Source organism: Erinaceus europaeus, chromosome 17 (genome assembly GCF_950295315.1).
Source record: "Erinaceus europaeus chromosome 17, mEriEur2.1, whole genome shotgun sequence".
NCBI lineage: Eukaryota > Metazoa > Chordata > Mammalia > Eulipotyphla > Erinaceidae > Erinaceus > Erinaceus europaeus.
In genome coordinates this window covers 30,684,737-30,707,593 of record NC_080178.1, presented here as the reverse complement: position 1 = coordinate 30,707,593, position 22,857 = coordinate 30,684,737, and the positions used below count along the sequence as shown (strand labels likewise).

General features: G+C 35.9%; 1 protein-coding gene across 1 annotated transcript in view; it reads right to left on the bottom strand.

The window, feature by feature from the left end:
• LOC103126330 (doublecortin domain-containing protein 1) overlaps positions 1 to 22,857 on the bottom strand; it is a 109,090-nt gene that overhangs the window by 34,017 nt on the left and 52,216 nt on the right. Inside the window, exons 3-5 of the mRNA XM_060176650.1 lie at positions 16,123 to 16,392; positions 14,915 to 15,062; positions 14,285 to 14,447 (exon numbers count right to left, since the gene is read on the bottom strand). Of these exons, the coding sequence (XP_060032633.1) occupies positions 14,285 to 14,447; positions 14,915 to 15,062; positions 16,123 to 16,392 (581 nt within the window). The remainder of the gene's footprint in view (positions 1 to 14,284; positions 14,448 to 14,914; positions 15,063 to 16,122; positions 16,393 to 22,857) is intronic.

Here is a 22,857-nt window from a genome sequence, read left to right as displayed (position 1 = left end):
CCTGCAGCTGGGGACTGGGCTCTTGGACCCAGGCCTGTGATCACTAAAATGTGTGCATTCAGCCAGGTGCATCAGTGTCCATCCCACAGATCTTTATTTATACCAGTAGATTCTTCCCAGTTGAACAACCAAAAATATCTCCAGATATAGCCAAATATTCACTTGGTGTCAAAATCACTCCACATGAGAAATGCTGAGGAAGAGGAATTTGAGACTGGTATACAATATGCCCTTTTTCTGCTTCCAAAGTTTAATCATTTCTTTTTTTTTTCCTTCTCCCTTTGCTAGGGGAATCTCCTTTCTTTTTTTTTATTTTATTTTACTTATTTATTCCCTTTTGTTGCCCTTATTGTTTTATTGTTGTTGTCGTTGTTGGATAGGACAGAGAGAAATGGAGAGAGGATGGGAAGACAGAGAGGAGGAGAGAAAGATAGACACCTGCAGACCTGCTTCACCGCCTGTGAAGCGACTCCCCTGCAGGTGGGGAGCCGAGGTTCGAACCGGGATCCTTATGCTGATCCTTGTGCTCTGCGCCACCTGCGCTTAACCCGCTGCGCTACAGCCCGACTCCCCATGGGGATCTCCTTTCTTTCTCAATTCAGTGTTACCTCCTCCAGGAAAAAATTCCTTGATCTATTCCCTTTGGACCTTTTGGTTTCATCTGTAAGTTCCTCATTTTATTGAACTTCTGTCTTTGTAAATTTGTCCATGTTAGACTTTCAGCACTCCAAAGCATGCAATGTGTATTTGGGAATTCAAGAAAGGGAAACAAAATGCAATATGGCAAGTGCTATGGCAGAGAGCAGTGGCATCTGCTATAGCTTGCAATGGACATGAAAAATTCTCAAAGAAGAACACAAATATACCTGTTCCACTCAGGTAGGAGTCAGCATGTTGAAATCTAAAATGCTTGTAGTACTCAAAATTATAGTATTTGAAAATCATACATATATATATATATATATATATATATATATATATATATATATATATATATATATTTATGGGCTAGGCAGTGGCACACCCAACAGAACATACACATCACCATGAATGAGGATCTGAATTCAAGGGCACATCCCTACTGGCAAGGAAGATCCCGAATAGTGACACAGTACTACAGATGTCTCTCACTCCTTCTCTCTTCCTCTCTCTTCCCCATCTCTATTTTTCTTTGTCTCTGTCATAAAGAGAAAAAAAAAAGAACAGGGAGTCAGGCAGTAGTGCAGTGGGTTAAGCGCACATGGCACAAAGCACAAGGACCAACGTATAAGGATCCCAGTTCAAGCCCCTGGCTCCCCACCTGCAGGGGGGTCGCTTCACAGGCAGTGAAGCAGGTCTGCAGGTGTCTATCTTTCTCTCCCACTCTCTATCTTCCCCTCCTCTCTCCATTTCTCTCTGTACTACCTAACAATGAAGACATCAATAATAATAACAATAACAGGGAAAATATAACTATAACAGGGAAACTATAAAAGGTAAAATAAATAAATAAATATAAAAAATTTAAAAATAATAATAATAAAAGGGGGGGAATGGTCACCTGGAGCAGTGCAGTCATGCAGGTACCTACCCCCAGCAATAAACCCTGGTGGCAATCAAAGTTGGAAGGGGTGAAAAATAGGGCAGCAAAATCCAAGTAGAGAAAACAGCATAAGTAAATGCCCCAAATCACATAATGTAAAAGACCATTGCAGGAGACTGAATAGAGTGGGCAGAGACAAAGCATAGAAAGTAGGAAGTAGCCAAAGCAGAGCCTTCTGCAGACTGGGCAGTCACATATCTTCCAAAGCAGGCCACCCCATTGTTTAGACAGATGGGACTACTAGAACAATATTTCTAACATTTAGGAAAAATCTATTTCCCTATAAAACAAAGCTATTAGGCTAAATGAGGAAAAAGACAGATCTAGGGAAGAATACCTCACAAAATGGGCTATAGGCCTTCTGTATAAAAAACAGTTGAAGGAAGAAGTGCTGACATTTAGCAACACAGTGATTTTTTTTTCCTTTGTATCACAGATCAAGGCATGTGTTCCTTCATATGAAGAAATGTGGTTAGAGGATTAACAGTCAGTTTAAATACTATTACATCCAGAGGCTTTGACTTTTCTGTGCCACAATGAGGAACTTGAAGATGCTCAGCAGAATAAAGCCTGAAGGTGGGGAAGAAGATTAATCTCAAAAGCTAGAAGTCGGGGGTTTTGAAATGTAATCAAATGGTAAAAAGATTGTAGTATACTTGGAACAGGGAGCAAAGACTAGTGTTAAAACAAGAAACATAGTGCCAACTTTATACCCACTTTGAACTTCCAAGAAAACATAGGAGTCATTACTAACTGCTTTCACATCACTGCCTTCTACTAATTTTCTCATCTCAAACCCCTGACATCCCTCCCGGGGCTGTAGCTATCTGGTACCTATGTAAGAGTTAGAAAATAAACTCTCTGGGGAGTCGGGCGGTAGCGCAGCGGGTTAAGCGCAGGTGGCGCCAAACTCAAGGACTGGCAAAAGGATCCAGGTTTGAGCCCCCGGCTCCCCACCTGCAGGGGAGTCGCTTCACAGGAGGTGAAGCAGGTCTGCAGGTGTCTGTCTTTCTCTCCTCTTCTCTGTCTTCCCCTCCTTTCTCCATTTCTCTCTGTCCTATCCAACAACAATGGCATCGATAATAACTACAACAATAAAACAACAAGGGCAACAAAAGGGGAATAAATAAATAAATAAAATTTAAAAAAAAAGAAAAGAAACTCTCCAAAAAAAAAAAGACTCTACCTTCTGCCTCCAATAGTGAAATTATAAAAGGGGTTTGGTGAATTGCACCAAAGCAAAGGACTCTGGGGAAGGAGAGCATGGAGGGGACTTGGAGTGTGTGTATGGGGTGGGGGTACCTCATTGGGGGTGAAAGTATTTTGCAGACATCTATCAATGGAAGATGAAAATTTGTCAACAGCTATAATGTAAACCATCATTCCCCAACAAAATTATAAAAGAGAAAGGAAAGGGTGAGTCTATCCCAAAACTCTCAGCTGTGCACACAACTTCTTTTAAGGAGAATTAATTCACACCTATTCTATGCAAAGTACTATGAGAAATACAAAGAGAAGTATTAAATAAAAAAAGAGCACCATTTTCCTCCACCCTCAAAAAAAAAAAAAAATGAGAGGAAGGGATGGGACTCTCAGGAGTATGCTGGAGGGGTGAAAACCTCAGACCTGTAGGTTCATGGGAGAATCATTTAACCCACCATTTCACTTCTGACCATTGTCTGAGCTCAGACAAACATCAGCATAACCATTAGTCTCTTTGCAATGTAATTATCCTTAGGCTTTCTTACTCTGGCTCCCTGCCAAAAGTTTCACAAATCTACATATGAATTTGGGGTAGGGGTTTTTAATATACTCATTCCAAATGTTGACTCACTGTAGTCAAAGCAGATTGTTCAGAGACTTTTTTTTTTCCTACCTCCCCTCTCACCACCATCTTACTGAGATATGGATGGTTCACCCTGGCATCTATTTCATTTGATCTCTCATTCACCCATTGGACAACTATTAAACACAGGGCCTATGATGGAAAAATGATGGTAAGGAAATTGTAGTTTCTGCACTAAAGAAACTTGTGCTACGGCATAAGTTTGACAGACATTTATATGACAGACATTTCACACATAATTACAGATCTCAAAAGAGGGCATTGAAGACATAATGTCCCCAGAAAGCTGGACCATATACAACAGAAACTTTGGCACTTCCCTCTTAGAAAGTTCAAGAATCTCTCTACTTTGTGTATAATTCTCTCATCAAAGACTGTGACAGTACACAATCAATTGCTAAAGAAGAGGCCCTTTTCTCACCTCATGCTCTCTAAATTTGTTAGCCACACCTGGTGGGGGAGGTTTCCAAAGCAGTCACAATCGGACCCTTCTCAGACTTCCTCTTCTCGGGCACTTATTTCTAGACAGTTAAGAGCTAGGAGAGGATGGAGTTGAGACTGCACTCTAGTGAAATTCTAAAGCTTAGCATAAATTTGGGAAAGACTTCCAAAACAGCCATATCCCATTGCTTGAGATTATGAAATCACCTCTGTCCCAACTGTTCTCCTGCAGCACTCAGAGAATAGCCCAAATGGGTTACCTTTCATTTTGAAGAACGCACATACAATTTCATTTTCAAACTAAAGAGGCAGGTCATGAAAATAAAGTAGTTTCAACCCTGCTTCTGTGTTATAAAGTCTACCCACAGTAGTACTATAGTTTCTGAAACTGCTAGAAACCAAAAACAAAACAAAACAAAACACCACCTGTCATACAATTAAATGAATCTAGGTGTTCCCCACATTGTAATAATTTTCCATTTTGCATGTGCCAGGCAAATATAAGGGTTGCTCCCTCTGTCACCAAAAGAAAAGCAGAGACTGTAACTGCAAGTCCATGAGCTTATTAGCAATCTTTTTTTTTTTAATTCATTCTCTTATAGTTGGGCAATAAACTTGAAAACATGCTAATGCTCTGTCAAGTAGGTATAGATAATGACATTAAATATGAATGATCATATCATTTCATGGGTGCAAGAGGAGTTTATAAAATATAAATGCTCTAACAGTAAGAAAACATACTGTTATATTCAATTACATCATCTTTTCAAAATACAATTGTGACTATGTTTGGTAAATAGATTAAATCCAGGCCACATTCCTGCATTCAACTTGAGTTTCTAGTCACTCCCCCCTGCCTTTTTTTCCTAAATACTTAAGTTCTTTGTTTCTGCATGTTGTTAAGTGTCATCATGTATTGCTATAGGTATGATGGCTATATTTAACTACTAATGACAGTGGTTGTCATTAGATTTTTAACTCAGTAACAACAGTCTGACATATTATTTGAAGCATGTCTTCATTTAAATTTGATTAAAATTACAAACATCACATTTATTGTGTCAATCAAAATGTTGTCACCCTTTCCCTGAACTTCTTTATGAACTTTCTTGAAATTGGCCATGACAGCTTAAAGTTAATGCTAGCCTTGGGCCAAAATCAAGTTTAAAATATAACTCTTGGTAAAGAATAAAGCAAAACCACTGGCGTCATTACTATTCAACATAGTGTTGGAAGTTCTTGCCACAGCAATCAGGCAGGAGCAAGGAATTAAAGGGATACAGATGGGAAGAGAAGAAGTCAAACTCTCCCTATTTGCAGATGATATGATAGTATACATAGAAAAAATATAAAGAATCCAGCAGGAAGCTTTTGGAAATTATCAGACAATATAGTAAGGTGTCAGGCTACAAAATTAACATTCAAAAGTCAGTGGCATTCCTCTATGCAAACACTAAGTTGGAAGAAGAAATCCAGACACCAAATCCTTTTACTATACCAATAAAAACAATAAAATATCTAGGAATAGACCTAACCAAAGAAGTGGAAGACTTGTATACTGAAAATTATGAGTCACTACTCAATGAAATAGAAAAAGACACAAAGAAGTAGAAAGATATTCCATGTTCATGGGTTAGAAGAATTAACATCATCAAAATGAATATGCTACCCAGAGCCATCTACAAATTTAATGTTAGCCCCAACCACATTTTTTAGGAGAATAAAACAATTGCTACAAATGTTTATCTGGGACCAGAAAAGACCTAGAATTGCCAAAATAATGTTGAGAAGAACAGAACAGAATTAGAGGCACCACACTCCCAGATCTCAAATTGTATTATAGAGCCATTTTTTTGTAATCAAAATTGCTTGGTACTGGGAGTCAGGCGGTAGCGCAGCGGGTTAGCGCACATGGTGCAAAGCACAAGGACCAGCATAAGGATCCCGGTTTGAGCCCCCCGGTTCCCCACCTGCAGGGAAGTCACTACACAAGCAGTGAAGTAGGTCTGCAGGTGTCTTTCTCTCCCCCTCTCTGTCTTCCCCTTCTCTCTCCATTTCTCTCTGTCCTGTCCAACAATGATGACAACAATAATAACTGCAACAATAAAACTAGGGCAACAAAAGGGAATAAATAAATTAATATTAAAAAATTGCTTGATATTGGAACATGAACAAACACACTGATCAGTGGTATAGAACTGAGAGCCCAGAAGTAAGCCCCCACAACTATGGATATCTAATCTTTGACAAAGGTGCCCAGACTAATAAATGGGAGACTCATCAACAAATGGTGTTGGGAAAAATGGGTTGCAACATGCAAAAGAATGAAACTCTATATTTTACCTATATATTTTGAAACTATATATTGAACTATATAATGAAACTATATATTGAACCACTACATTTTACAAACACAAAAGTAAATTCCAAGTGGATCAAGGACTTGGATGTTAGGCCAGAAACTGTCAGATTCTTAGAAGAAAATATTGGCAGAACTAATTCTGTATAATTTTTAAAGACATTTTCAATGAAACAAATCCAATTAAAATGAAAACTAAAACAAAAATAAATCAATGGGACTACATCAGATAAAAAAAAATCTTCTGTACAGCAAGAGAAACCAGTACCCAAACAAAGAGACCCCTCACAGAATGGGAGATCTTTACATGCCATACATGAGACAAATGACTAATAACCAAAATATATAAAGAGCTTGCAAACTCAACAAGAAAAAAAATGACCTCATCCAAAAGTGGGGAGAGGGCATGAATAGAATATTCACCAAAGAAGAGATCCAAAAAGCTGACATGTGAAAAAATGCTCTAAGTCCTTGATTGTCAGATGAATGCTAATAAAGACAACAATGAGATACCACTTTACTCCTCTGGGAATGTCATCAGAAAAGATAGCAGCAGCAAATGCTGGAGAGGTTGTGGGGACAAAGGAATCCTCCTAGTGGGAATGTAAATTGGTCCAACCCCTGTGGAGAGTTGTCTGGAGAACTCTCACAAGGGTAGAAATGGACCTACCTTATGACACTGCAATTCATTTCCTGGGTATATACCCTAAGGAACCCAACACACCCATTCAAAAAGATTTGTGTATACCTATTTTCGCAAGTTGTAATAGCCAAAACCTGGAAGCAACCCAAGTGTCTAACAACAGATGAATGGTTGATAAAGTTGTGGTATATATACACAATGGAATACTACTCAGCTATTTCACCATTTTCAGTCCACCTTGGCTGGAGCTTGAAGAAACAGTGTTAAGTGAAATAAGGCTGAAACAGAAAGATGAATATGAAATGATCTCACTCATGGGCAGAAGTTGAAAAACAAGATCAGAAGAGAAAAAACTAAACAGAACTTGGACTGGAGTTGGTGTATTGCACCAAAGTAAAAGACTCTGGGGTGGGTGTGGGGGAGAGTTCATGTCCTGGAAAAGGATGGCAGAGGACTTAGTGGGGGTTGTATTGCTGTATGGAAAACTGAGAAATGTTCTGCATGTACAAACTACTGTATTTACTGTCAACTGTAAAACATTAATCCCCCAATAAAGAAAACAAAAAAAGAGCAAAAATTTTTCTACCCAACATAGGAAAACATCAATAAATTGAAAATTCATCATAAAAAAAAAAAAAGACACTGGTGCCTATCATTAAAAGATTTGGTTTTTTATTACAACCCAGAAAAAATTGTGAAATCATAAAACAGGGAGTTTAATGGACCTAAGTCAGATTCCTATTATCATACTGTTTATTTTTATTTATTTATTTATTTATTTATTTTGTCTCCAGGGTTATTGCTGGGGCTCGGTGCCTATACTAGGAATCCACTGCTCCTTGGGGCTATATTTTCTCCCTTTTTGTTGCCCTTGTTGTTTATCATTGTTGTTGTTATCATTGTTTTTGTTATTGCTGTCACTGTTGTTGGATAGAACAGAGAGAAATCGAGCATGGACAGGAAGAGAGAAAGACATCTGTATACCTGCTTCACGACTTGTGAAACGACCTCTCTGCAGGTAGGGAGCCCCGGGCTCAAACCTGGATCCTTACAAGGGTCCTTGCACTTCGCGCCATGTGCACTTAACCAGTTGTGCTACCGCCTGGCCCCCTATCATACTGTTTATATAGCTCAGTAGAGATTTTAATTTAGTTGTATATATTTTAAGATCTCATACCTAGTAAATACCTTTGGCTGTATATCAGCCAAAGGTCCTCCTCCACCATCATGCACCAGGACCTAAAAAGTCCCACCCCCCACTTTTCCTCCAAAGTCCTTTACTTTATTTTTTTTTATATTTATTTTTTTAAGATTTTATTTATTTATTAATGAGAAAGATAGGAGAGAGAAAGAACTAGACATCACTCTGGCACATGTGCTGCCGGGGATAGAACTCAGGACCTCATGCTCGAGAGTCCAAAGCCTTATCACTGCGCCACCTTCCGGACCACAAGTCCTTTACTTTATATACCAAGTTCAAGTTCTGCTTTTTCTAAAAAAAAAAAATATATATATATATATATATATATATATATATTATATTATTTCTTTATTGGATAGAAAGAGCCAGAAATTGAGAAGGAGAGAGAGATACCCAGCAGGACTGTTTCACCTCTTGCAAAGCTCCCTCTCAGCAGGTAAGGATGGGGGGGCTCAAACCCCAGTCCTTGGGCATTGTAACATGCGCACTCAACCAACTGCGTCACCACCTGGACCCCAAATTCTTCTTTGTGTTTCATTTTTCTGATTTTCTCAACTTCTGCCATGAGTGAGATTATCCCATACTCATCCTTTCTTTTTGGCTTATCTCACTTAACATGATTCCTTCAAGCTCCATCTAAAATGAGATGAAGAAGGTGTATTCATCATTCGTAACAACTGAGTAGTATTCAGTAGTATTTCATTGTGTATATATACCACAACTTGCTCAACCACTCCTCTGTTGTTGGACACTTAGGTTGCTTCCAGGTTTTGGCTATTACAACTTGTACTGCTAGAAACATAGGTATACACTGATCTTTTCCAATGAGTGTGTTTGATTCCTTAGGATATATCCCCAGGAGATGAATTACTAGGTCATACATAGAATAGATCCATTTCTAGCCTTGTGAGGGTTCTCCAGACTGCTCTCCACAGGGGTTGGACCAATTTACATTCCATTAGAGTACAAGAGGGTTCCTTTGTCCCCACAACCTCTCCAGCATTTGTTGCTGCTATCTTTCCTAATGTATGACATTCTCACAGAAGTAAAATGGTATCGCATTGTTGTCTTTACTAGTATTTCTCTGACAATCAATGACTTGAACCTTTTTTTCATATGTTTCTTGGCCTTTTGGATCACTTCTTTGGTGAATATTTTGTTGATATTCTCTCTCCACTTATGGATGAGGTCATTTGATTTTTCATTGCTGAGTTTGGTGAGCTATTTATATATATAATTTTGGTGATTATCCTTTTGTCTGAGTATGGCATTAGTGATCTTCTCTCATTCTGGAACAAGTCTCTGTTTGAATGGTGGTTTCTCTAGGTGTGCAGAAGCTTTTCACTTTGATGTAGTCCCATTGGTTTATTTTTGGTTTTGTCTTCCTTGCAATTATACTTATGTCGCTGAAGATGCCTATAAAAGTCAGATGGAAGAGAGTTCTGTCTATACTTTGCTCTAAGTATTTGATAGTTTCTGGTCTAACATCCAAGCCATTGCTTCATTTTAGTGTTTACTTGTGTGTGTGGTGAAATGTAGTGGTTCATTTTCATTCTTTTTCATGTTACAACTCAATTTTCTCACTACATTGAAGAGACTCTCCTTACTCCATTTAATAGTTTGGCCCCCTTGTCAAAAATTAGATGTCCATAGGTGAAGCCCACATGACTTTCTATAGCAAGGATATACACATTTATTTACATATTTAAATTATCCAGAATAGAAAAATAGCTAAGATATATGCCTATTGCTTTACCCTTGCTTGTAGAAACATAATTTACTGCCTCAGAAAAAAAAAAGTGGGCCATCTAACCCATCAAAAATCATTTATCTGCTATTAAGTATTACAGCTCAGTGGGTAATAAGAACAGACTAATAAGTAATATCTCCTAGTCCATATATTATTCAAACAATAGAAAATATTATTCTGGAAAGTTCACTTTAACTCTTGCCTGAATCAAGTAATGGTCATTCTACAGGTAAGTAATATAAGGGTTAGGATCAGCTTCAGTAGGAAGAAAGCAGTCAGGGTAGGTAGTGCTGCAATATTTTGAGATCCAAGAGTGAGAAGAGCAAGGTGTGATGTGATGTAGCTATGGGTCATTTATTGAAATTTATGTTTTTAATACTACCTTTTAAAGAGTCAACAAAATCAGGAAACATATAATGGAGCAGGATATCATGCATACATCCAGGTTCATTAATCTGATGCATTTTTTGAAAAATAAAATATGACAGAACATTCCATTATTGATGCATATAGGAAAAAGTGTTATGCTGCTATTTTAAATGTGTCTTGTGTACTGTGGAATTGAAATATTTCCAAATCATCAATAATTAAAATGATGAGAATCCATCATTTCACTGACATTTACTTCTACATGAAAAGATGGCCTATTTTAAATGTGCTCACACATATTCTTGTCAATCACAAACTGTCACAGCAAATTATTTCATTTTGTAGATCACATGGCAGTTAGCAGAAAATCTCTAGATTTAAATTTAGATCTGAGGTGTACCTTTGTACACTGCAGTATATAAAAGATGTAAAATCTTATCCATAATACTCACTTTCACTTCTGGCTAACAAAATTCAGTACTGAAATGAATCCTTGTAAATTATAAATCTGAAAGCCAAATAGTAGAGTAAGATGTATAGCAAATAATGGAAGCGTAAAACTAAAAATAAATTAAACAATAGGCATTTCATACACTGTAACTTGAAACTAATGAATTAGATCCCACAAGGTTATTCTGCTTCATTCCCTTTGCATCATTAAAGACGTTACAGGGCACGAACCATTTCTTACGCTATTTGCCTTGCCTATAGCACCTAGCAGTTAAAAAGGAGCTGAATTCTTATGAAGCTTATGGCTCTGATAAAAGAATTCTCACTGTGCTACCATTAAGGAGAAAATTAAGGAAACTGTGAATAAAACCTATACTACATATCTATGAATCTTAGAACTTTTAAAATGCTTTAACAAACAAGTCATTAACTACATCTTCACAACAAAATTCATACTTTAAAATGTCAGGATTATTTGAGCTAATAAGACATCTTCATCAATAGTTGTATTAAAGTTTTTTTTTCTACTTACCCACATACACAATTTAGTCTTTCTGCTTAGGCATTCAACTTCAAAATGTATGAATTATTGTAATGTTCCATTTCAACAGGGAATGCTTCCTGTCAACTTTGACCTTGCTCTGACCTCCATATGAAAGCTTTATGTTTTGAGGTATATGATACATAACTCTCTGATTTTCTATTAAATCCAGTAGCACTGGTTGTCAACAATGATGCTTATAAGGGGTAGTAAACTAGATAAATAAACCAGAGATGTTCTATAGGTCTTATTCTACTTCAGCATACCTATAAGTATTTTTAAGACAACTTCCACTGTCTATACATGCTTTCCAAAAAAAAAGAGTAAAGTATGGAAATGTGACTGCAAAAGTATAGATAGATTGATTGGCCTTCCTGTTTCATAAGATAAAATTTATTTTGGAGGACCTATATGAGTTATGTTGAATAATTTTCTCAGTTTTAAGGAGTTATAACTTACTTACCTAGCTTAAGTCTGAAGCCTACTAGGTCTTCTATCCCTATAATAGGTCCATACACATAGTTAATATTTAATAAATATGTATTTACTTGAATTTAGATTGAGTTAAATTAAATTTAACATCAAAGGTAAAAGGATAATGAAATAAAAGAAATCAATGAGCCGTTTTTTTCTCTGTCTCTGATCTTATCTACTACCTAGAACATAGTAAGCTATCAACAAATGTTTTTTGAATAAATGAAAATCAACATGTTAAAATAATAGTGACTGACTGTAATGTCTGTTGGGTAATTGTGCATAAATATTCATGCCATTTCTATACAGCAGCAACACCTAATTCTGCCAACTGCTTTCCCCCTCTTTACCTTTAGAATGTTCAACTTTCCAACTTCTAAGAATGCTTCTTCTTAATCTAACACCTTCAAAACTATTCACAAGTGTTTTATTTTGAATGTAATGGTACATTCATGAAAACAATTTGGCAAATTATTTATTTATTTATAAGTACATACAAGAAAGCTGATTCAGAAAGGTATCTGTAAATAAATGTAGATGACATAAATACTTTCTCCAACACTTCTCTTTTCAAGAGTAATCTTTCCCATAATTTCAAGATGAATATATAACCTATGTAATAGGCATGAAAACAGTTACTTAATTATATTCTTAACTTTATAAATTAAATCAAACATCAGACATCAGACTTACCCATGAGCTTAATTTACACAAGTGTTTTTTTTTTCTCCATTATACTTATCCTAAGTTTTTCTAATGGACATGTGATATGCAGTCTGTGTCCAAGCTCACCTACAATTTCTTTTCTCAAAAGACAAGGCGCATCTGCCACCTGCTCTATTTCGTGTCCCAGCAACAACTGTCGAGCAGCATAAAGATTGATTATCAGTCAAAAACCATTGCACAACACCAGATTTTGGTGGGTTAAGCTTGCTGATCCAGCAAGAGATGGTGTGAAATTTTCAGGAGTGTGTGCCAACATTTTGGTGCTAAAAGAACAGCAGTGCATGTCACAGTGAAGCACAGCCAAAGATATACAGACAAAGCAGAGAAGTTTTTTTTTTTTCTGTTGTTATTATTGTTGTTGTTCTGGATGTAGCTTTTAAAAAGGATAAAAGAGAAAACCAAACCAGGAGGAAATTGGTTTGTTCATTTAAATACCATCCACTAAGTTTATTCATGTGTGTAATGCTGTTTTATGTATACATGTCCAGGAGATTTTCTTAAAAGCTTAGCTTTGAATAAATCTTAAATCTATCTCCAATAATGGCCTATTCATGTAGAAAGCTATTTCTTATTAATAGAAATCATCAAGAATCTTAACTAAACACTCATTAGATAAATATCTTAACATTAGAAAGCATAGAAGCTTTTACCCACATTTGCTTTTATTCAAGCAGATGATAAAATTAACACAAAATAAAAGTAGTCACAAGTTAATATTGAAACAAAATAAGAAAAATACAGGTGCCTACACCACTGCATAATTTTTTTCTGAGTACTCTAGCAAAAAGTTTCTTTACAAGGACCAAATTATCTTGAAATTTTGAATGAATTCAGACACTTACAATATTTACTCCTTGATAATCAAGTATTATCAGAGATTGAAACGCTAGTGTAACTTTATATGATTACATTAACGAAAGAATATTTCATCATCCCATGTATTATATAATGAATTCCCAAATTGCTTTTCATCTACTTATGCAATTACTGTCTATACTTGCCTTTGGTTCACCAACTTACAGCAATTGCAAAATGAAGACATCCAATAAAGTATAAAAAAGCATAGGGAAATAAAGAAGTGTGACACATTGATTTGTTATGGCAGTGTTCTTATGCCATTAAAATATGATTAACACATATCGCGATAACAGAATTTAGGGTGGTTTCCTTGTAATGACATTCTTAGATAGTGGTAGTTTTATTTTTTTCTTAAAATATTTTCCTTCTCACTGAAGGAAAAAAAAAGTCTGATTTTTAATTTTAGAAATCTCCACATTTCCAAAATTTATAAGCTATTTTTTAAAAAGGCCTTACCTGTAAACATACCTAAATAATATGTATATATTTCAAGGTAAAAAAATATATAGTCAAGCTGCAGCATTTGTCTTATGAAAAATTTTATTGGGAAAAACACACATATGAGAATTATGTGTTCATTACTAACCACATTTTCATAATTTTATAAATGTCATTTGAAAAAAAGATGAAGAGTATAAATGAGTAAATGATACTTGGAACTTTGAACAATATTCCGAGAGAATAAGTCTCATGAATTATGTCTGTTGGGTGTCTCAGAAACTGAACAGTAAATTCAATAATCTCTGACTTAATTTATTGTATTTTCACCATTTAACCTCCTGCAGGCTCCCTAATGTCTATTCAGATCTATATTAAATTAAGCACCAATGCTAATGAAGGGCAATAAACGTGGCTGTCAGTGGATTTTTCTTTCATTAAGCACATTATCCTCTTACTGAGCTGCAAATGCGTAAACATTAGTTTTGTTAAACCATGCAAAAAAGGCAGGATGAAAATCATTTTTTAATTGCACTCCTTAAGCAATTTACTGTATGTGTGTGGAGGTTTTTTTTTTTTTCTTTTCTTTTTTTTTTTCACTTTTACCTTTAATTTTTTTGAATGGATCTAAAAAGGGCTCTCCTGTTGAAACATACACATCAGCTTCATGGGGTATATCTTCAGGTTCAAGGACTTCAGTGCCATCTGCCAAGAATATTCGCCGTGCCGCCATGTTCAGATTCAGCTTTTCCGTGCATTCCTCTAGCAACTAGAAGAAAGCAAAAGAGGTAAGAGACAGTAAATTAAGACAAAGAAGGCAACATATTTCAAAGAAGCAAAAGACACTAAAGATCAAAAGATACACATATAGAGTCATTTGCCAACATTAAGTAAGTCAATTTAATTACCAAGATTGTTATTTCCTAGCAGTTAAAATAAATGAAAAAGGCTAAGTCACAGTACTAAGATTATCTGATGACTGGTTAATTTTGTTCTTGAATGTTGTATCAATTAAAACATGCTGCCAGACAAGTTATTTTGGTTGCTTAATTAAATAACTACTTACATATTGATAAAAAAAAAGTAAAGGGATGAAATGTCTAAAATCTAAGTGCAAATAAGCAATTTACAGATTCAAATTACCAAAAAAAAATTAGCACAAAAATATCATCTTTCTCATTTATTATTAGAGTAAGGGGAGAAATAAAGCTCTGAAAAGTTTTTAACACAAGTTACCAAGATGATGGTTGATACAGTAACTTTGCAAAAGACTGTTCTAGATCCATTTTTGAAAGCTGTTATTCTGATCACTCTTGGTTGAAGTTTATGTCTTTGAACACAATTCTGGGTGGACTGAAATTTTAAAGATGAGAACTTTGCAACTCTAAAAAAAAAAAAAAGACAAAATGTGGTACAAATTAATAAAGCATTTAAGTTAATATTATTCTGGCTCTTCTGAGATTTGTCATAAAAATTTGTCCCTAAAAATGGATGAATTTTCTTATCTACCTAAATCATTTTAAAAAATTAAAGCAGAATATTTGCCAAAACTTACTGTAAAGCATCACATATCATGTCTAACAAAAAGAAAAAAATAATATAATTTTAGTACTATGAAATACTTAATGGCTAAAATTATTACCTTGAAGCTTCATATCTATCAAAGTTTTTTGATTTTTATAACAGATATGAAATTTAAATAGAATTCAACTAATTTTTACTCTGAAGCTAACTCTAGTTGATTTCATTTAAAACTTTATGTATGTAAGATCTCCAAGTTTGTCCTCAGTTAAAGCTAGTTTCAATCATTACTTTCTCTGATAACACATATGGCAAATGACTAAGATGTTAAATTTTACTTCAGAGTTCTCTAGCTCTGTAAATTTTTAATGCCACAGAAGCAAAGAAAACATTGAAAATAAAAACTTTAAGTAAGTTAAACTGGCAATATACCCACCTCTTCAAATACATGATAATAATACTACTAATTTCTTGCTTCATTTGTTAATAAGCATTCTATTCAATCCATAAACACTTAGGTTCAGCATTTATGCTAGTGTCAATGTGAAAATATACACACAAATTGGTTTTACAGTAGATTCAATTTAATTTTCTCTTATAGTCAAATATAAAAATATGTACATTTCTGTTTCCAAATATCCAGTAAGCAAAGATCATTCATTTCTGGCCTGACTTTGCTTGAAATATTTTTTTTCAGAGTTTTATATTATTCAAATTGATTTCATGAGGCATATATGATGTTTTCTACAGGTGTCTTTAGCAACATTCTACTTTAGTGCTTTCAAAGAAATATAAACAAAATCAAACCTTAGAATTGTGCTACATTTTAATATCTGATATAGTTAATTGAATCATTATAAATTCTGCTCAAAGGCAAGAGCTTCAACAGTCATTTTAAAAGTTCAGAGACCAGTTTTGATTACCTCAGTTGACCCGATGGAACAGTAGCAGGTCTGTTTCTCTTGGATACTGATGTAAAACAAGAATTGTTGTTATTGTTTGATTTATAGCTATATAGGTCTGGTATTTCATCCTGGCTATGATCTGATGCTGTTTGATGTGTGGAGCAATCTTCATGTCCTGACCCTTCTGTTACTGATGCTGAATACAAAAGTCTGTTGGGACCAAACTGAGGCAGCAAATCATCTTCACTCGTTTTAATAATGGCTTTTGTTTGGGATGGCCTAAGTCCCCTGGAAAAAAACAATGTGTGAAGAAATACAGTGAATTAATTTATAGTCACATATTAACAGTTACCACATAATTAATTGTGTGCTATATTCTAGAAAAAAATTCAACACCCTTTGCCATTATTTTATTTAATCCCTATAATGCCCTTGGGGGATGAGCACTATTGTTATCCCCATTTCACAGATTTAAGAAGTTGAACGGAGAGAGGATTTTAATAAATTTACCTAAGCTCACACAGTCAGTAGGCTGACAGGGTTGGAAATTAAACCTAAGGCTGTAGTAAAATAAAGCCCACATTCATAGTCATTAAGTTTAACTGCTTTATTTTTTTTATTTAAAAAGAAAGCTTATGCAGTGCGTGAAAGTAATTAAGCCAAAGTTTTTAATTGTTAAACTGATTTATAAATGAAATGACTCTTTCCTCAAAAACCTTTCACGTTATCCTTGAACAGAGAAGACGTGTTAAATAAATGGCTTAGAGTTATAAAATAAATACCAAATACGTGTATTGTAGGCAAGCTCAGCTTAAACAGGATAAGGTTGGTATAGAATCCATAGAAGAATTGTGACTAGGGTTTATTCAAGGCTGTACTGGATCTGACATCGAAAGTCACCAACCTCATGAGTTTTTTTAAAAGTGTCAAAAAATCTGGACATCTGGTTACCCTATTTGGTAGTTAAGCTGGAAGAATAGAATTTAAATGGATTTGACATTTGAACAGGCAGTCATAAAGCCTGGGGGTAATATATAACTCTTCATAAACAAATTTAGGAAGATGGGGTATGTTTGTTGGTAAGAAAAAGTCGAGCAGATTTTTTTTTTTTTCCTCCAGGGTTATTGCTGGGCTCGGTGCCTGCACCATGAATCCACCGCTCCTGGAGGCCATTTTTCCCCCTTTTTGTTGCCCTAGTTGTTGCAGCCTCGTTGCAGTTATTATTGCCATTGTTGACGTTGCTTTGTTGTTGGATAGGACAGAGAGAAATGGAGAGAGGAGGGGAAGACAGAGAGAGAGGGGAGAGAAAGATAGACACCTGCAGACCCGCTTCACCGCCGGTGAAGTGACTCCCCTGCAGGTGGGGAGCCAGGGGCTTGAACTGGATCCTTATGGCCGTCCTTGCGCTTTGCACCACGTGCGCTTAACCCGCTGGGCTACTGCCCGACTCCTGAGAATACTGAGTTTTATGATAGTTAGGCATAGAGGATAGTCAGCTTTCATGTAGTACTGCAATTTACGTATTTGAAATTTGTTAGTTTCTTAACAGTTCATATGCATAATATAACCCTGCCCCCATTATAAAATAATGTATCTGTTGCAAGAAAACTTGGCATGGATAGCCCTTCCTCCAAATTTTTCTCATTATAGCACCATTATGTTGAATTGTTTCCTTTATATTCATAAATTTTAGTGGTAAGTTATGTCTTTTGAAAGGAGGCAAAATAGTCACACAGCACAAAGAAAATACATGTGTGTACATGACAATGGGTCAATGGAGCCAAAACATTGGAATTCCAAAAATTGTTTGGATACAAACCCCAAGTTGTATTTTATTATTCTTGTCATCATTCACATTTTTCTATGTCTAGCCAAACTGAGCTAATACAAATACTGGAGAAAAAAGTGGCTTTCCCTACACTCTGATCTATCCTGAGGAGGCCATAATAACTGTCAAATAGTATCTCAAAGTCATAGAAGTAATAGTTAATCCATATCTATGACCTTGGGAGAACTACTACAGTTTCCTATGGAGGGAATGAGGACACAGAATTCTGGTGGTGGGAAATTTGTGAAATTATAACTCGGTGTCTCATAATTTTTTAAACCAACATTAAATCACTAACAACAACAACAACAACAAAAAAAAAACCAAAAGAGTGTCAAGTGTTGATATGCATGAGACCCCTTCTGTTTCATTTGGTTTAAATCCCCCCTGCTTAACACTATTCTATTTACATGACCACTGTTAACAAGCACCACCCTCCCTCCAGGGCATTGGTGGTTCAGTGATAGGATTCTCGCCTGCTCCGCCCCCTCCTTGTCACACTCTGATTTTCACCAGTCACTTTTCTCTCCACCCTCTCTATGTCACATCCTGTTTCCACCCTACTTGGCAAGTATATATAAAGACAGCATTGTGAGTTTTAGGGTACTTGAGTTTAGCTTAGCTCAAGATTGTGCTGCGTCCTGCATGAATAAAGAGATACTGCCTACAGCTCAACCATGAGTCCCTGGTCGTCTGTTACCCGCCTGTGAAGCCAGCCCAGCGAAAACAACAGTCAAGGACAGATCATTGGACATTATCTTTGGCAAAAGTGGGGTCTCCTTTCAGACCACTTGAGCAACTTAGATTTTGATGGCAATAGTAGCAGTGTTCCTACAGCAATGAAGCTGCAAATTGTAGCATGTGCCACCACCCAGCCCCTGAAACTGCAAATTGTAATCAAATTCTTTAACCTCATGGAGAATGTAGTAAACAATCAGGAGGAAAGATTTATCAACCTTATAAACAGTTCAGGTTCCTATAAACAGTTGCTTAGAGAACAAATTCTCATGTGACATAAAAAGAAAAGAAATTCTCAAATATTATGGGAAGATGACCTGAGGGCTCTAAACTCCAATTCCATCAGGACCCAGAAAGAGAAGTGAGGGGAAAAAGGGACACTCAGAAGTAATAGATGTGACGTCGAGAAGGCAGGATCATAGAAAAAAAAAAAAAAAGGAAAATACATAAAAACAGATAGTTACAGAAAGAATAGTCAACCCATATCTGTGATTTTGGGAGAATTAAGTCTCCAAAGGCTGGAATGGGGACACAGAATTTGTGATGGGAACAGTACAGAATTATACCCCTGTTATCTCATAATTTTGTAAATCAATATTAAAGCACTAATAAAAATGCAAAAAAATTCCATACTTAAATGCAGAATGTATATTCTTTTGTTATTTTAAAAATCATTTATTTACTTATTTTGACCAGAGGGTCACTCAGATCTGGTTTATGGTAATACTGGGGATTGAAACTGGGAAACTGGGACTTCCAAGCTGCAGGAATGAAAGTCTATTGCAGAAACCAGTGTGCTATTTCCCTTGCCCCTGGTGTTTGTTTGTTTTATATGCATTTTCTTTACTGTCAAATCAGTTTTAGAAATATTCTAATGACTTCATGTAAAAACTCATATTTCAACCACTACAAAGTGAAAGGTTATATAAGGTGTTCATAATAACATTATACCTTTAACTCAATTACTTTTTTTCAAATATTTATTTATTCCTTCTTGTTGCCCTTGTTTTATTGTTGTAGTTATTATTGTTGTTGATGTCGTCATTGTTGGATAGGACAGAGAAAAATGGAGAGAGGATGGGAAGACAGAGAGGGGGAGAGAAAGATAAACACCTGCAGACCTGCTTCACTGCTTGTGAAGTGACCCCCCTGAAGGTGGGGAGCCAGGGGCTCCAAACGGGATACTTACACCAGTCCTTGCACTTTGCACCACGTGCACTTAACCCGCTGCACTACCACCAGACTCCCAACTCAATACTTTTTCATTTGACAGGGTTTTCTAGTTTTTTCAGGTAGCTTCATGGTATTTACAGATTTTGTTACAATGTAATGCTTTATCAATATATTTTTCCTTCCTCAAATTATTTGTTTCATCTGTTGGCATATCTTCACATGTATTCAGGTAAAAGCATTTGCATTTTTTTTTTTAAAGAAACTCTCCATTCCTACTTGCTGCCCTACTCCACCTCCACATGATTTTGGTAGAGTGAGCATAAAAAATTATGACATGTACCTGGCAATGGTAAAAAAATTAATTTCAAATACACAATTCATATAAATTCTATTCATATTGATGGCAGGTTTGCACTAATTCTATCCTTACAACAACTGAGGGAATGATCACAGAATACAGGAAAGCTAATTTGTCCCATATAAGTACTCATCCCACTGACAATAATCTTGTAGTGGAAGAGAGAAATGTTAAATGAATAATCCCATGTACACATTTACTAGTGATTAGTATTATGAAGGCTAAATCCTGGTCCCTAGAAGAGAGAAATTTTAAGTCTCTGGGGCATAAATAAGACCTCACAAATCTGTTCAAACTGAAAAGACAAAGCACAAATACTAAAACTATGGAGACCCTAGTCATAAAAAGAGAGCAAAGTGATCAAGTATCTATCGTCTTCAATCAGATATTGCTGAATGATTATATGGTGAACACTTTTTGCAGATAGGAGGGATCAACCCAAGGAAGACAGCCACTATTTTGATAGTTGGCATAAAAATACAAAGAAAGGGAGTTGGGCAGTAGCACAGTGGGCTAAGCGCACATGGCACAAAGTGCAGGGACGGGGGAAGGATCCCAGTTCAAGCCCCCCAGCTCCCCACCTGTAGGGGAGTGGCTTCACAAGCAGTGAAGCATCTCTGCAGGTGTCTTCTCTCTCTCTCTCTCTCTCTCTCTCTCTCTCTCTCTGTCTTCCCTCCTCAGGCAACAAAAGAGAAAATAAGTAAATAAATATTTTTTAAAAATACAAAGAACTAGATAGACTTTTTGATAACACAGACCAACCATTGAATATAACCTTGACAGTGAAGACCTTGTTATGTGAGACAATGAATGTTCCTGTCCCTCTCCCTCTCCCCTCTCTCTCTCCCTCTCCCTCTCTTTTATGGGGCAGTGGAAGTGACAGGTTCATAGCTAAGACTTAGTAAATGCACATGTCCATGTCTCCCACTGACTAGCTTTTTTTTCTCCCTTTTTATTTGATAGAGACAGAGAAAATAAGAGAGGAATGGTAAAGGGGAAGAGAGGGAAAGAAACACCTGTAACACTGCTCTATTGCTCATGAAGTCTCTCCACCACCACCCCACAGACAGAAACCCAGGGTTTAAACTGGGGTCCTCACACATGGTTAGCATGAGCTCTGCTAGGTGCATCACCACCCAATCTTGTGTGTCTCATTTTTTTTAATGTTCTTTTTAAAATTTTTTATATTTATTTATTCCCTTTTGTTGCCCTTGTTTTATTGTTGTAGTTATTAATGTTGTTATTGATGTCGTTGTTGGATAGGACAGAGAGAAATAGAGAGAGGAGGGGAAGACAGAGAGGGGGAGAGAAAGATAAACACCTGCAGACCTGCTTCACCTCTTGTGAAGCAACTCCCCTGCAGGTGGGGAGCCGGGGGATCAAACTGGAATCCTTATGCGGGTCCTTGCGCTTTGTGCCCCCTGTGCTTAACCCGCTGTGCTACTGCCCAACTCCCATGTGTCTCATTTTTAAAGTCATTCTCAGTAAGTTTTCTGTTACCTTCTACTGACAAAATGAATGAAACTGCATTAAATGTTATGCGCATTATTTCTTTTTGTTTTACTCAAAAAAATTAGTAATATTGAATTGACATTATAATAGGTTAAGATTAAAAACTATATGGTATTTCCCAAATATTCAACATTTACATAATTAGAAAAAATACCGGAAATTTCAACATAAACATATTATTACATAAGCTTCTTATTTTCCTTCATTTCAAAATACAAAGCATCTTTGGTGAGTTTATTTGTATGTGGCAAATAATTCTATTCATAATTAGGAAGTGTGGCTACTTTGATAGATCATGGATCAATAACTAACATGCATATCTAACTTATCATGCAGTTTGGATGTGAATTCAACAGCAAGATAATGACAGTTGCCAAGGATTTATACTTTCTGTCATTTCATACTAGTGTTGCCTGTCAAAATGTCTCTTTTTCTTATACAGAAGCCACAGAATTTTTATGGTTTGCAATTATTTACAATATACAATGAAATACATCAAATCTAACAACCACTCTTCAGTCCTTCATTATTTAGCAGTCTCTTTGTTAAATGTAGTCAACCATTTTCATTTAAATTATTTATTTATACTGAATATTTGGCAAGCATATATTTCTGGGTTTATATTTTTATGGCATTTAAACCTTCCTGAAAAGTTAGAGCTTTTTAATATTTTTATTTACAAAAACTTATCTTAGGGTGGGGGTAGATAAGAGAATGGTTATGCAAAGAGATTTTCATGCCTGAGGCTACAGAGTCCCAGGTTAAATCCTCTGCACCACCATATGCCAGAGCTGAGCAGTGCTCTAGTAAAAAAAAAAAAAAAAAGAAGAGACATCTTTATCCTATTCCCTTTTTAATGGGAACTAGTTTGGAGAAAACATAAAAAAAATCAACCTAAATACATTAAATAATTCATCATTAGCTCAAAATACTGGCATTCAACTGATAAAAGAAATAGCCCAACATGTGTTTAGTGAGTACAGTATTTATAGAATCTCAGATGTATACATAGCACAAAAATTTCATTAATCTTTACTCTGCCCTTCTTCCAACTTGATGAAATGGATACCTCTAAAGATATAATTTGCTACAATTACTGGTTTATCTGATAAGATATAAGCATCATAGCAAGTGAATAAGAGTA